Below are 13636 nucleotides of genomic sequence, written 5' to 3' on the forward strand. Positions count from 1 at the left end.
TCTGAACCATGCAGACATCGCAGCTTAACAGTACAAGTAGTAACAATCTTAAGAATGTTACAGAAGCATGGATGTGGCTGGTCCACTTGATCACAGCACTTTTTTCGAGTCAACCTGCCATAACTGACATGATATATTACTAAATTGTGACGATTCTACAGTTGTGAGATTCATATATTCTTGTTATATTGCCTGTCATCATTTAATCACCTTTACTTTGTTCCAACACACATTTGGCTTTTTTACATTGTCTACAAAAAGCACAAATGGGATTGCCGTTGAACTCCAAAATGACCAAAAACGCACCAGCAAAGCATCATATAAGCATTTGACAGACGTTTCTGTACTGAACATGAGTATTTTAATTAGTGCAACTAAGACACAAAAAAGCTACAGTGGATCAGTGTTAATTTAGAATTTTAAAATATATTAATATTTTAAACTAGCTTTTTTTATGTTCTCAGGTTTTATTAGTTTAATTTGTATTTAGGTTAGGGTTACACCTCATTTTGTTGTTTTTCTTTTTTAAGACTTGGAAATATAGCAACTTTTTTGTCATTCTGCAGCTCAACAGCTCAGATTCCCATTCACTTTCTTTATATGAAAAAAGAGTGTCAATCATGAGTTTGGAACCACGTCAGAATTTGTAAATGATGCCAAAATTTTCTTTTTTGGCTTTACTAAAGGATTTTCGACAAAGGAGGTGCCCTACCTTGACACTGCTATTTCCACTTTAGTCCTGGCGATAGCTGCCGCCCTTCGAGCCCCTTCCACGGCCCTGTCAACTTTTTCTTTTGTTTTATGGTTTTTAAGAGGAATAAGCTGCTTCCTTATCCCACGCACCAACACGTTATTTTTATACTTCCCCTCCTCTTTGTTTCCATCTGGGAATATTGTGCATCCATATCCATGCCTCTTGTTGTTCATCCATTCCCTTCGTATTTCAGCCCGTTGATCGCTGCGCTGACTCCAAACCCGCTGCGCTTGTCGTTCTTCCACTCGCCCATGTAAGACTCAGTGGTGGTGGCGCCCACATGGTCCTCCATGGGGTGTACTCATCGGGCACCTCTCCGTCTCCGTAGCTGATGGTGGAGTTGGCGTCGCTGGAGCTGATGCGGCTCATGGTGGCGTCGCCACGTGCCGAGCTCCGTTTGCTAGAGATGGAGGTTTTAGAGTCGGATTTACGTAGCTGGCGGAGGCTGCCGAAGAGGGACCAGCGGCGGAACAGGCCCTTCTTCTTCCCGGTGATGACTTCGGTGTCGCTGTGAAAATTCAGCACGAAACCACCACGGCTTCCAACTGGCGTGTCGGGAACCGTGTCCTGCAGAACGGCGCCGTTGCTCTGCACACTTCTTAGGGAGGCCAGGGAGGTGCGAAGCGGAGAGCGGATAATGGTGGCCATTCCGTAAGGCACGCTCTGCCGCACACCATAGCCATGTCTCATGCCCCCCATCCACTGGCCTTGATATGTGCCTTATGAAACAAAAAGGGAACATTAAACTCATGTGATTCAATAGCGCATGAAGTGTCATACCTCGCTTAATTCGGTTTCAAATGTATTCACTACTAATATTAATGATAAAAGCATGCACTTTAGGAACATTAGCATATCAGATATCAATTAATGTTTGTTAACAACTCTTAACTCATGAACCGTAAGTGTAACTAATGAAAATTGGATCATAATAATCTCTTGCCCCTTCAGCGATGCATGACAAATGTGTTTTATGTTCACAGTGTTCATCAGTCAGCCTCATCTAAAATGTAGGCTCTGAAGATGCAAAATGTTGCAACGCCGAATTATGTCATGCATAAATTACTATATACGTTGTGCATATGTCAAGGAATATAAATATTCATCCACATGTCACCAGCATTTCTTAAGCATACCTTGAATAAATTGGGTTTTATTTACCCCCAATGACAATGACCTGTGGCCTGACAGTTGGCAAAAGCATAAATAGAATCAGGAACCTTGAATAGGTTCTTTTTCATGTTGTTCTATTAAAGATTCACATAATTCCATTCTTATGGATTTTCATCCTGGTATCGAGAGCTTTATTGAATCTACAGCTCAGAACATACATCGATCAGTGTATGATGATTCCTGAATGAATGACTCTTATTAGTGAACTAAAAACATACAGCCAGTAAATGGCTCACATGATCAGGCTAGTATATTAGAGTATATATTTGTGCCAATATGTTATATGTTATAATGTTGTCACTTATCCCTTTTATCGTAATATCATTTTCGTTGTTATTATAATATTATACATTTATTTTTCTCATTAACTGCGTTTATATAAACAAACACGCGAATCAAAAACATTCAGCTCTATCAATATGTGTTCGACACCCGAGAGAATGACTCTTATGAACCGGCTCCTTTAGCGAATCAAAACGATTATGAATCAGAAGGAGCCGTTGAATTTAATCTGACTCGCTCACTGAACCGCAAGTTATTACTTTCGTCATGTACTGAACGAAACGAAGCAACAGCTGTTACAGTGTTATATTGTGCTTAAGACTCCGAGGCTTAAATCAGCGTCGTAACTGACTGGTTGTTGTTCAAGATACATGAGTTTCGCTGTATCTGTGGATTATTAATTAATGAAATACGTGGCCACATTTTGGTATACGGCCTGCAACTGTGATACACGGTTAGTAGTAACATTTGTTTTTACAAACAGGGTAAAACGCAACGTTAGGCTATCCCTCATTTGCTATGGTCATTTAGCAGCAGTCTTCAGTAATGTCTTATTTTCAAGCATTTCTTTCTCAAAAAGTAGCTACTAAAAGAATCGTTAATGGGACGTCGACAAGAAGAATCGTTTGCTTCAGCTGCACGCGACAAACATCTCTAAACATACATTTGCAGCGGGACTTACCACCATCCCCATAGGTTTCGACTCCATAGCCATCCTGTAGTCCATTACTCCACGTCCCATCGTATCTAGCAGGTGTATTGGTGCTCTGCCGAACTCCATAGCGACCCTTGAACCCGTGACTCCACTCCCCGCGGTAAACCCACTTCCCCTTGGTCTCAACACCCAGCCCGTGGCGTTTGCCCTGCGACCAGTAGCCCTGGTACGTATTCCCGCTGGGCCAGGTGTAGACCCCGACTATCTCGAAACCGTGGGACCAGGACCCGGCGTACTCGCCTTGACCCTTGGGTCCCGTGCAGATGCCGTGCCCGTGGGCTTTCCCGTCCTCCCATCCGCCACAGTAAGTGCCTCCATCGTCGAAGTCGAACCGTCCGCCCGTCATTCAGAAAGGGATGAAAATAAAAACAGTGGTAACGTTGCCGTGCGCTTCTTCTCGTCTTTCTCTTTCATTAAACCTTCTTTTCCGAGCCAAGTTCAGCAGCAACGATTAAACCGGGGAGAATGAGTCACAATGGAGGTGTTGTTGTTTGGTATTTCTGCTTGGGCTGTGAGAGCATGAATGAAGAGGCAGGTTTAGTGCATCGTTACCGAAGCCGCACTCGCTGGAACCGCCGCTGCGTTTCACCGACTCCCTCCGCTCGCAGGCGCTGCGCAGAGCAGACACAGCGAGACCGCGGCGCGGCGGCGAAACCAGCTGCCAATCGTGGCGCGTCACCACCGCGGCCCCGCCCACTTCACCCTCACCGGGCTAAACGAAATCGGTTCAGAGATTGTAAATTTTTTCTTTTTCATTTTTTTTTTCAAATTGTTTCCCGGAGCTGTTTTTTTTAAACTTCATTATTATTATTATTATTATTATTATTATTATTATTATTATTATTATTATTATTATTTATTTTTAATTTTTTATTAAGTATTTTGCTAAACAAATTTGGTATAGCCTAAGCAACATAATAAAAAAATATCCTACAAAATACTGCCTATGTAAGCATGTTTTGGAAATATTTAAGCTGAATTTTGTCATTTTGCATTTTTAATTATTCTATTATAAATCGATAATTTTGTATTTATAATTATTCTATTTAATGAAGATTATTTGAAACCTATATTCATATAAACCTGAGATCTATGATGTATGTTTCAAACTTTACGTTACAAGAAAATTCTGCATTCATTCCTTCTTTTAATTCAATGTGTTACTTGTTACCTGTTGTGTCTGTTATATTTAGAAGCAATTTAAGTAGGCTAATAAAATAATACACATTTTAATATTAATAATAAAAAAATATCACTGCTTCTTGTGGCATTCATTTAAAAAAATGTCATGAACAGATTATCTGCTTTGAAAGGTAGTTGAAAAAGATGCATTAGCTGTAATAAAAGTATATAAGAGTAAAAATGTAGACAATTTGTTGAAATCTCCCAACTGTCCGACAACTTTGCTTGCCAATTAGCAACATCTACACATTTTGTTCTAGAAAGTTCTTTTATTTTATTTTACACCAGGGACCTGGGAGCCACCAGAGGGCCTACAGACACTTCAGAGGGTCATTTCTTTATAATAAACTACACTAATCTAAATGAATTCAAACATTACAAATGGCCATGAGGTAGGCTACAACTTTTGTCCCTCACCTAACTGTGGTTAATTAGCCTATATTCATAGTTTTGAATATTCTCTTGTCTTGAACAGTGAGGGGCTTTAAGACCATTAAATGAAACAATATAAATACTATGACTGATTTATCTTATTTTATTTGTTTCAGGTTTGATGCCTGATTTGTTTGATTTGTTCCTGTCATCCATTTTATTTGGATAGATGAATCAAATTGTACTACAATATAATTAAACCTTGGGTGTACTAAATCATTTTGTCAATTTATTTGTAAGCATTAAGTAAAAATTAGTTTTTTTTTTTTTTTTTTTTTTTTTTTTTTTTTTTTAAAGTGTATTTTTATTGTGTGAAAGATTATGCATATTATACAAAACGAACTCTAGCCTAAATTTTCAATCTTCTCAACAGGAAATAAAAAATATCTACATGTTATAGCAGCGAGTTTGTCTTAAAGGGCTGAATGTAATTTGATAGAGAAGGTAGTCTACAGAGACATCTGTTGGTTAGTTTGAAAAGTGCGCTTTTATACTCCAATTAAAAATGCATAAAACGTAAATATTCACACACAAAAAAACGAAGTGTTTTTTTATCACTACAAACAGCAAGAATTAAATTTTCACTTAATTGAAAAAAAATGATATAATGTCGTGATTGTGATGTGTGTCCTTTAAGAAGTCGGGTACCACCACTGGAGGCTGCGCCGTTCGACTCACTGCCTGTGTCTTAAATCCCAGCGTGCTTGACTACGAAGACAGCATTAGTTGATGTCACAGACGCGTGGATCTACCAGTTTCAGGGCGTCGTGAAATACACGGGCACGCGTCCGTGATTTCAATGAACACTGGATGCGCGTTTGATGCGCGAGAACGCTGCGCGCGCGCGACGCACAGACATGTCGTCGAAGTCAACTAGATTTTGAGACGCAGCCAATATCTGATAAAATGGCGGTGGAAAACGTCGGTGAATCTCAGGATGAGAAGGAAACCCTCATTAAGAAGGATGCCCTGTCACAGGACAGCGGCGAGGTTGTCGAGAAAGCGAAAAACAAAGAGCCTAAACTGATTTTGTATCACTGGACTCAGTCATTCAGCTCCCAAAAGGTAAGCGATCCCATAATTCAACGTTGCTAGCGGATGCAGGCCGAGAGCATCAGGGCGGACGCAGCATCTGATCTGTTGTTTTGATTGTGACATTCACACATTTTAATTAACTTAGCATCATTTGGGTTATTCCTATTCATCTCAAACAATTGCTGATCGGCAGCATGCATGTTAATTATTCATAAAGCATGCATTATTAATGAAGCCTAATGACGCAAGTGTGTTGAATTACTGCAATCATAACACAGGCGTCTGAATTACAAGGTATTGTAGAATTGTGAAGCAAGAGCATGACCTGCTGTTGTTTTTGTAAACTGCATGAGTGCGAAATAAGTGTCTCAGTTTTTCTGTAATACACTTAAAGGAAGATTGCGTCTCTGTCTCAGGTGAGGCTGGCCATAGCTGAGAAGAGTCTTCAGTGTGAGGAGTATGATGTGAGTCTGCCTCTGAGTGAACACAACGAGCCCTGGTTCATGCGTCTGAACCCCACTGGAGAGGTTCCTGTGCTGGTTCACCGTGACAGCGTCGTCTGTGACCCCACACAAATCATGGACTATTTGGAGCAGAACTTCTGTGATGGTAAACGCTCGGGATTTTGGGGTCAACGTTATGTGTAAAACATCATCTATTATTACCATTATTAAGTGTAAAATGCTACAAATACAAGAGCACTGAAGGGTTTGTGGTGTTGTTGAACCCTCATCTACATTTCTTTAAAATTCTTTTAATATTTCAGGGTGTGATGTCACTTAGAAATAATTATGATAATAATAGTACCAGTTCTATATGACTGTCCCTTTAACATGTTTTGCTTAAGCTTTTTTTTTTTTTTTTTGCTTATTTTAGGTTTTGTTTTGTTTTTGGTGAAAAAGGCTGCAGAGTAAACAGTAAAATCCTCTGCAATTAGTAAACAGTAATATTTTAAATATGATTATAATTGAAAATCATTGCTTTTGTTTAAATACATACTAAAATGTATTCTTCTGATGGCAAAGCTGAATTTTCAAGTTAATTGGCATTATTTGAAGGTCTTCAGAGTCACACGATCTGTTATACAGCATTTTAACATGCTGATTTGCTGCAGTAATATTTTTATTCAGCAAGGATGCATCAAACTGATCAAAAGCGACAGTAAAAACATTTATAAATAAACGCAGTTCACTGAATTTTCTATTCATTAAAGAATCATGAAAAGAAACCACACTATTTAGTATTTAGGTTTAAACAAAAATATTAAGCAGCAAAACAGATAATAGGAATCATCTGAGCACTGATAATAGATAATAGTTGCGTAGCAAATCAGCATACAAGAATGATTTCTGGAGTATTATGTGATACTGCAAGTGCTGCTAAAAATTCATAAAGTAATTACATTTTAAAGCAGAGATAAAATAGAAAAAGTTATTTTAAATTGCACAATATTACTGTTTTTTTGCTCAAATAAATGCAGCCTTGATGGTGTAAGATGCTTCTTTTTAAAAAATATTAAACCGTATTAATTATTAAAATGTACTACCTTTCATATTGTCACGGGTGTGGTTTAGCGTAAAGGAGCACTTCGACAAGTAAAATAAACTTAAACAGATTTAATCTTCGTAAACAGGCAAAAGAAATATAGGCAAGCAGGCAGAACATAAACCACGTATGGACCTTGACGATCAGACAAACACACAGGACTTAAATACACAACGTAATTGACTAAATAAACTAGACGCAGCTGAAGACAATAATACAGTTAATAGGAAGGGAAGGTAGGGCACACAGAGCACATGACACAAAACAAAAACGACAACAAAAGAGTCCAAAAGACGTGACATATATGTAGTACTTATATTTTAAATTTAAAATAAATAAATAAATGTTTGGAAATATTTCAGTTATTGTTTTAAAGTAAAAAGATACAAGTTTTGTTTTAGGGATTTAATAACTTGTTTATCAGAGGGTTCAATAAATGTATGACTAAACAAATGAACTCCTGCACCTGAATATATATTTAATAAAAGCATATTTTAAACACTTAATTTCTGTATTAGATGTAATTGGATTTCCGTTGTGTTAATAGCTGGAATTGTTTGGTATTACAGGCGACGCTTTCTCTTTTATTTATTTTTTTGCTCTGTTCAGTGCATTTGTCATCTTATTTTCATTTGGTTGCATTTATGTTTGCATGTACTGTTACGTTCAGCATGCCTGTGCAGAAATGTGGATAACATGAGAGGCGCTGAAGGGTGAGTCAAAATAAGATATTTTCCCTGAAGAGCAGCTCACGTAGAATGCGCGCTACATCTGTGGGTCGTAATGCATACCGTATATGTGCTTTGTGCCCTTCTCTAAATCAGAACACACCCCAAAGCTGATCCCAGAAGAGGGAAGCATATACTATCATCGAGTTCAGCATTACAGAGAGCTGCTGGACTCCCTGCAGATGGATGCGTACACCCATGGCTGCATCCTCCACCCAGAGATCACAGTAGACTCCCACATCCCAGCTTACGCCACCACCCACCTTCGCAGTAAGAAGGGCACTGAGCATAATAACTTAATATGATCCTTCAGTTACTGTGAGTTCCTGAGGCCATCCGAGATGTAAATGGGTTTTATCGGAACAGATTTGGTGAAATTTAGCATTGCGTCACTCGCTTATCAGTGGATCCTCTGCAGTGAATGGGTGCCGTCAGAATGAGAGTCTAAACAGCTGATTAAAAACCCTCAGCATGACTCCAGTCCATCAAATTAACATCTTTTGAGGTAAAATATCTGCATGTTTATAAGAAACAAATCAATCATTGATACATTTTGATTTTAAAACATTGCTTCTGGTTAAAATACTGGTCCATAATCCATAATATCACTTCCTCCAGTGTCGCCCCCTCTCAAGACAAACCTATAATGGCAAATTTGTTTGTATTTTAGCTGGAGGCAACGGTTATAAAACATAAAAAATGTCTTTGTGTATATAATTATGAGCCATTTGGATTACTTGTGGATCGTTGTGATGGTTTTTATCAGATGTTTGGACTCTCATTTTGATGGCACCCATTCATTGCAGAGGATCCATTAGCGAGGAAGTGATTTCTCGAAATCTATTCCAGTGAAGAAAAACCTATCTTGGATGACTTGAGGCAAGACTGGACACCCCTGACCTAAGGGTCAGTAAATTATGAGAAAATTTTGTGTGAACTATCCCTCTAACATCAATTTCTGTTTTATAGCACAGATTTTAAACACAGAATCTGAGCTTAAGAAACTAGCAGCGGAGAATCCCGATCTTAAAGATGCTTATATCGCAAAACAGAGACGTCTAAAAGTAAGTAAACTTTTCAGTTTCAGTGATTCTCTTTCTTGGCATCTCCTCTTAGCAGCGCAGTACCTCAGATGATCTCAGTTATTTTACTCCTTTGAGTATGCGCACTTAATTTAGATTACAGTCTTGTTTGCAATGCCAAGACATTGATTCAAATTCCTTTGAATGTCTCTAGAGTAAATTGTTTGACCATGATAACATGAAATACCTGAAGAAACTCCTGGATGAACTGGAGAATGTTCTGGATCAAGTTGAGACCGAGCTGCAGAGGAGGGTTGAGGAGACACCAGGTGGGAGAAGTTTTTTGTTAAACAATAAACGCACTGTTAAAAAGGTTTCTGCGTCAAGTTTTAAAGCCTGTATCTTGGACATCTTTGCTTTGTAGGACGATTTTTCCTTGACAAACACAGATAGCACAGCGCACTTAACATGTCAAGTGTCTTATAATATTACAGCTGTCAAAAATAAATACATTTATTATTACTTAATGGAAATTTGCTGAACAAGAAATTATTAGTTGTCTTGAAGAATGTACTGGCAGCATGAAGTATTTTGCATTTAGTGAACAAACTAATTTAAAAAGGAAGTACTATTATTAATTATAGCTGAGAAAACCTAAAACATGGCCTTAGGTTTTTAACTATGCATTGCACACATGAAAAAAACCCCAACAACTTTAAAATGGCCTGTTCACTAATGATAAATAAGTTTTAAAAATCATCTTAAATTTTGACATTTATTCTGTAACACAATTATATCTCAAACTGTAGAACTATACAAGTCCAGCACATCAGCAAGAAGTATGTAATTTCATCTCTATTATGGGTAATGAAAGATTCGACTTCTGGTTTTGGGAGTCCCCAGCTTAACGGTTGATATGCATGCAAAGTCAAAAACACTTTCATTGTCTTTTTTTACCTTATTTGCTCAACAACTCTTAAATAATTCACTCAATGATTAAACCTTACCTTGCCTGATGCTGCTTTATGGTGATTAGTCGATTGGTCTAATTTTAATTTCCTCATGCCTGTAATGCCTGATAAAGCGGCGTTACTAGGAAACCACAGTTTTACCACTCCATAAGCGGCACCTAGTGGCAAAGAATGAATTAGCATTTTCATTCAGACCAAGGCGAAAAGACCAGAAAGTGGGCGGGCAATAGGCTAATGTTTCATGTTGATGTCAACGTGAAACAGCTTGGGATTTGTTTTAAAAACGACTCATTTCAGGGATAACCGTAAACTGATCCAGTGCTTTGATGCAATCTGTATCGTTATAAGTGCTGTATAAATAAAAGTGATTGATTGATATCTTTATGTATGATGCACTTTACAACTTTACAACTTGGAGCCTCTCTCCCACTTGTCTACCCTACACTGTTATCGTAATAAAAGCAAAAATAAAAACTGCGAATAACCAAATAAATAAGTAACATAAAATGTTTACAGTAAAATTATAAAGATGCATTTAAGAAACAGTTTTCGAGTAATACGTTTCATTGCTACTTATGTTTTTGTTTTTAAAAATCTGTCTTCACTTATCATCTTTCCAGAAGAGGGCAGTCAGCAGGCCTGGCTCTGTGGTGACTTCTTTAGTACTGCAGACGTTTCCCTCGCTGTCACACTTCACCGCCTCAAGTTCCTGGGTCTGTCCACGTCGCTACTGGGGAAATGGGACTCGGGTCAACCTGGAGACGTATTATGAGCGTGTCCTGAACCGACCGGCTTTCCGCAGAGTGCTTGGGCATGTCAACAACATCCTCATATCTGCCGTGCTGCCCACCGCATTCAGGGTGGCAAAGAAAAAGGCTCCAGCTTTTGTTGGTGCCACTTTATTGGTTGGCTTGATAGGGGGCGCCACTTACCTGGCCTTCACTTATTTTAAAAGGAGACTTCTCATGTCTTGAGACAGCTACTGAGACTCATTCGGCATTACTTATGAACACATTCGGCTTATATATACTGTAACAGTTTGATGATTGTTGCACAAGAAGCACTTTTTTTGAAATCATAAGAAGCAAAGCGGTTTGAAAAGTAGACACAGTTCCTCTTTTCATTGATAGGTGCATTAAACAGATTTAAATGGCTTCGGTTCATGCTATAAGGTTTTTATGGCCATTGTGTTTTGTGCTAAATGTTTGTAATAATGTCTGGTCACAAATACAGTGGAAGCAATTACTTCCTGATTTTATCTAAGAATTAGTCTGTTCTGCATGTTTCTGTTTCATCAGTCATGCTTTTCACTCGACAAGGCAAAGGATATATAATACTACTGTATATGCAATGATTTCTCTGCACAGAAAAGTCAAATATAATAAAGCATATTTCTCATGATATAAATGTCTGTTTTACAGTAATTACAGTGTTTTACAGTGTGCATTTAGCGCCATTGTACCCTATTTTTTATATTACTGAAGCATGTTACTATAAAATAAAACATGCTTTACTTTGCATTATAATAAAGGTTGTGGACAAACACAAATCAAGCACATAGAAAAATAGATTACAGATACAGTAAAATTTACATTTTAAATTTACTTGAGTAAAAGTACAGAAGTATTACACATGTAATGTTAAAAAAAGTAAAAAATGCTGATTAATGAATTATTTCTACTCATTTCTATTTATTAATTTTATTTTATGTTATGTTATACTGCCCAGGGAGGGAGCCATGCACTATAAAAATACTAAATAAGCTACAACAACATTGTTGAATCCAAAATATAAAAAATGCAGTTCTGCACACTAAACATAGAAATGCATCATTACAAGTATTTTTATCCACTGACCTTCATCAAGCACACACACATTGGGTTTACCTGTTTTATGGGGACATTACATAGGCATGATGGTTATATACTGTACAAATTGTATTTTTCATCACCCCACACCTAAACCTATCCCTCAAAGAAAACATCATGTTTTTTTCAATTCCCCCCCCCCACGCACACTTTTCCTTATTAAATATCTTGCTGTGTCTGCAAGTATGGTGCCAATAATACATGGTGTATAGAAGCACGCTCACCATGAGGTGGCAGTATAGCTATGTAAGTGTTAAGACTCTAAAGTTATAGTGACCTCTGAGTGGACTGAGATAAAGAAATATTGCATTCATCCGTAAAATCTAACGCATTGGCTTTCCATTGAAGTTCTTAAGGTATCCAAATCACTCGGTGCTGGGTGTGGTTCTTATAAAGATCACAGATGTCGTCATATTAATGTGTCCTGGCCAAACGTAAGATACATCAGGATGATTCACACTTACCAGAGTTCACATTTACACTAAGGCCCATTAGATTGTCATGAAAACAAATGCATCTGGAAAAGCAGAGTCTCGTCTATGATTACACAAAGTGTCTTAGCAAGTATTTTATAAGCTCCAGGCTTTGTGCTTACCGCTTTTGCTGACGTGGTGCACTTGTTTGAACCATTTCCCATTTTGAGTGTATATTCCAAGACCGGTCTCATCTCAACAAAAAGACAACATTGAAATCCAACACCACTTCTTTAGTGTCACAACACACTCGACATGTTTGACCATAACTTGTATGAACTATTGTGTTGCTCACACAACAGTTGCTTTTAAGTAACCATAACACTTGAGGACTGTTATATTCATACGGGTAAACCAGGTTATATATAAGTCCCTTGAAAATGGCATCACTTTCATGCACCTTGTGTGTGGTTTATATTCACTGTAGACTGATAAACTTGTAATCAAGGGACTAATGGCTTTATAAATAAATCTGAATAAGGTTAACATTTGGCCAAGACCAATTAGCACGTCTTAAATTTGAGAGGACATCTGTCACGCTTATCTTTAAGGAGGAGCAAAGGCTCGCCCTGCCCTCAAAGAGAGGAAAACTCCGATCAGACAGACTGTAATAAGACGAAAGAGAATCAAGGAGTAGAAAGGGAGGATTTTGGCCCGGGGTTTAAGGTAAATATCGTCCCACACAGCTCAATGTGGAGTGGCAGCAGTCCCGGTCTTCGAATGGGTGGTGGGGTGGATGGAAACTTCCAAGGTGCTTTTTCTCGCCAGTCCATCTTCGCGGCCCGAGTATCGTGCAAGAGAAAGACAGACGCTAGAGGCGGGCAGAAACTCCAGTTTCCATGGACACGCGTGATATACACTCCTGAATGCTTCGCAAGATCCCTAGAAATATTGCTTCATGTGGCTCTGTCTGTTGTCTGTCATTGGCACATGAATATATGCTTGATGCTCTTACCATGGACTCACCGTTCAGCAGATGCTATTCTCAGAATATGATGTCAGGTGTTTAAGTTACAGCTTTCATAGCATTACTGTGAAATCTGACTTTTGGCCAAACCACAGCACTGACATTCTGCCCAAGCGCTTTTGCAAATGTACCAAGAATAAAAGGGTGATTAGTATCACACTGAGGTCATTTGAGTGACCTTACCACCACTTGGCTTCTATTTTTTTGTAATTCTGGCTGCCAGCGCCATGAGTGCAGTGTCGTTGATGTGCATTACATGCTAAAAGCCCTCTGATATCACAGTGGGTTATGGTGGCCATTAATTCATTTGATTAATCAGCTAAGAAAACCAATGATTAGATATAAAAAGTCAATGCAGTTGCTAAAAACAGATGCAATATTAATTGAGCGATTACTGTTTTTTACTTTATATTTTTATACGCAATTATGCAATTATATTTCTTTTGAATTTTGACTTTTTGAATATTAACAATTTTAACTGTATATAAA

The 13636-nt window shown here is 38.1% G+C and overlaps 2 protein-coding genes across 2 annotated transcripts; one reads left to right on the forward strand and one right to left on the reverse strand.

The window, feature by feature from the left end:
* Positions 1-708: 708 nt before the first annotated feature.
* On the reverse strand, positions 709-3571 carry LOC122329483 (junctophilin-1-like). The gene is given in 4 exon segments (XM_043225731.1): positions 709-932; positions 935-1048; positions 1051-1473; positions 2892-3571. Coding segments are annotated over 4 exon segments (1140 nt in total). The 5' UTR covers positions 3271-3571.
* Positions 3572-5176: 1605 nt separating this feature from the next.
* On the forward strand, positions 5177-11242 carry LOC122329489 (ganglioside-induced differentiation-associated protein 1-like). The gene is given in 7 exon segments (XM_043225742.1): positions 5177-5603; positions 5990-6182; positions 7943-8116; positions 8816-8910; positions 9083-9197; positions 10460-10560; positions 10562-11242. Coding segments are annotated over 7 exon segments (1089 nt in total). The 5' UTR covers positions 5177-5444; the 3' UTR covers positions 10814-11242.
* Positions 11243-13636: the final 2394 nt, after the last annotated feature.

This window comes from Puntigrus tetrazona, chromosome 24 (assembly GCF_018831695.1).
Source record: "Puntigrus tetrazona isolate hp1 chromosome 24, ASM1883169v1, whole genome shotgun sequence".
Classification (NCBI taxonomy): domain Eukaryota; kingdom Metazoa; phylum Chordata; class Actinopteri; order Cypriniformes; family Cyprinidae; genus Puntigrus; species Puntigrus tetrazona.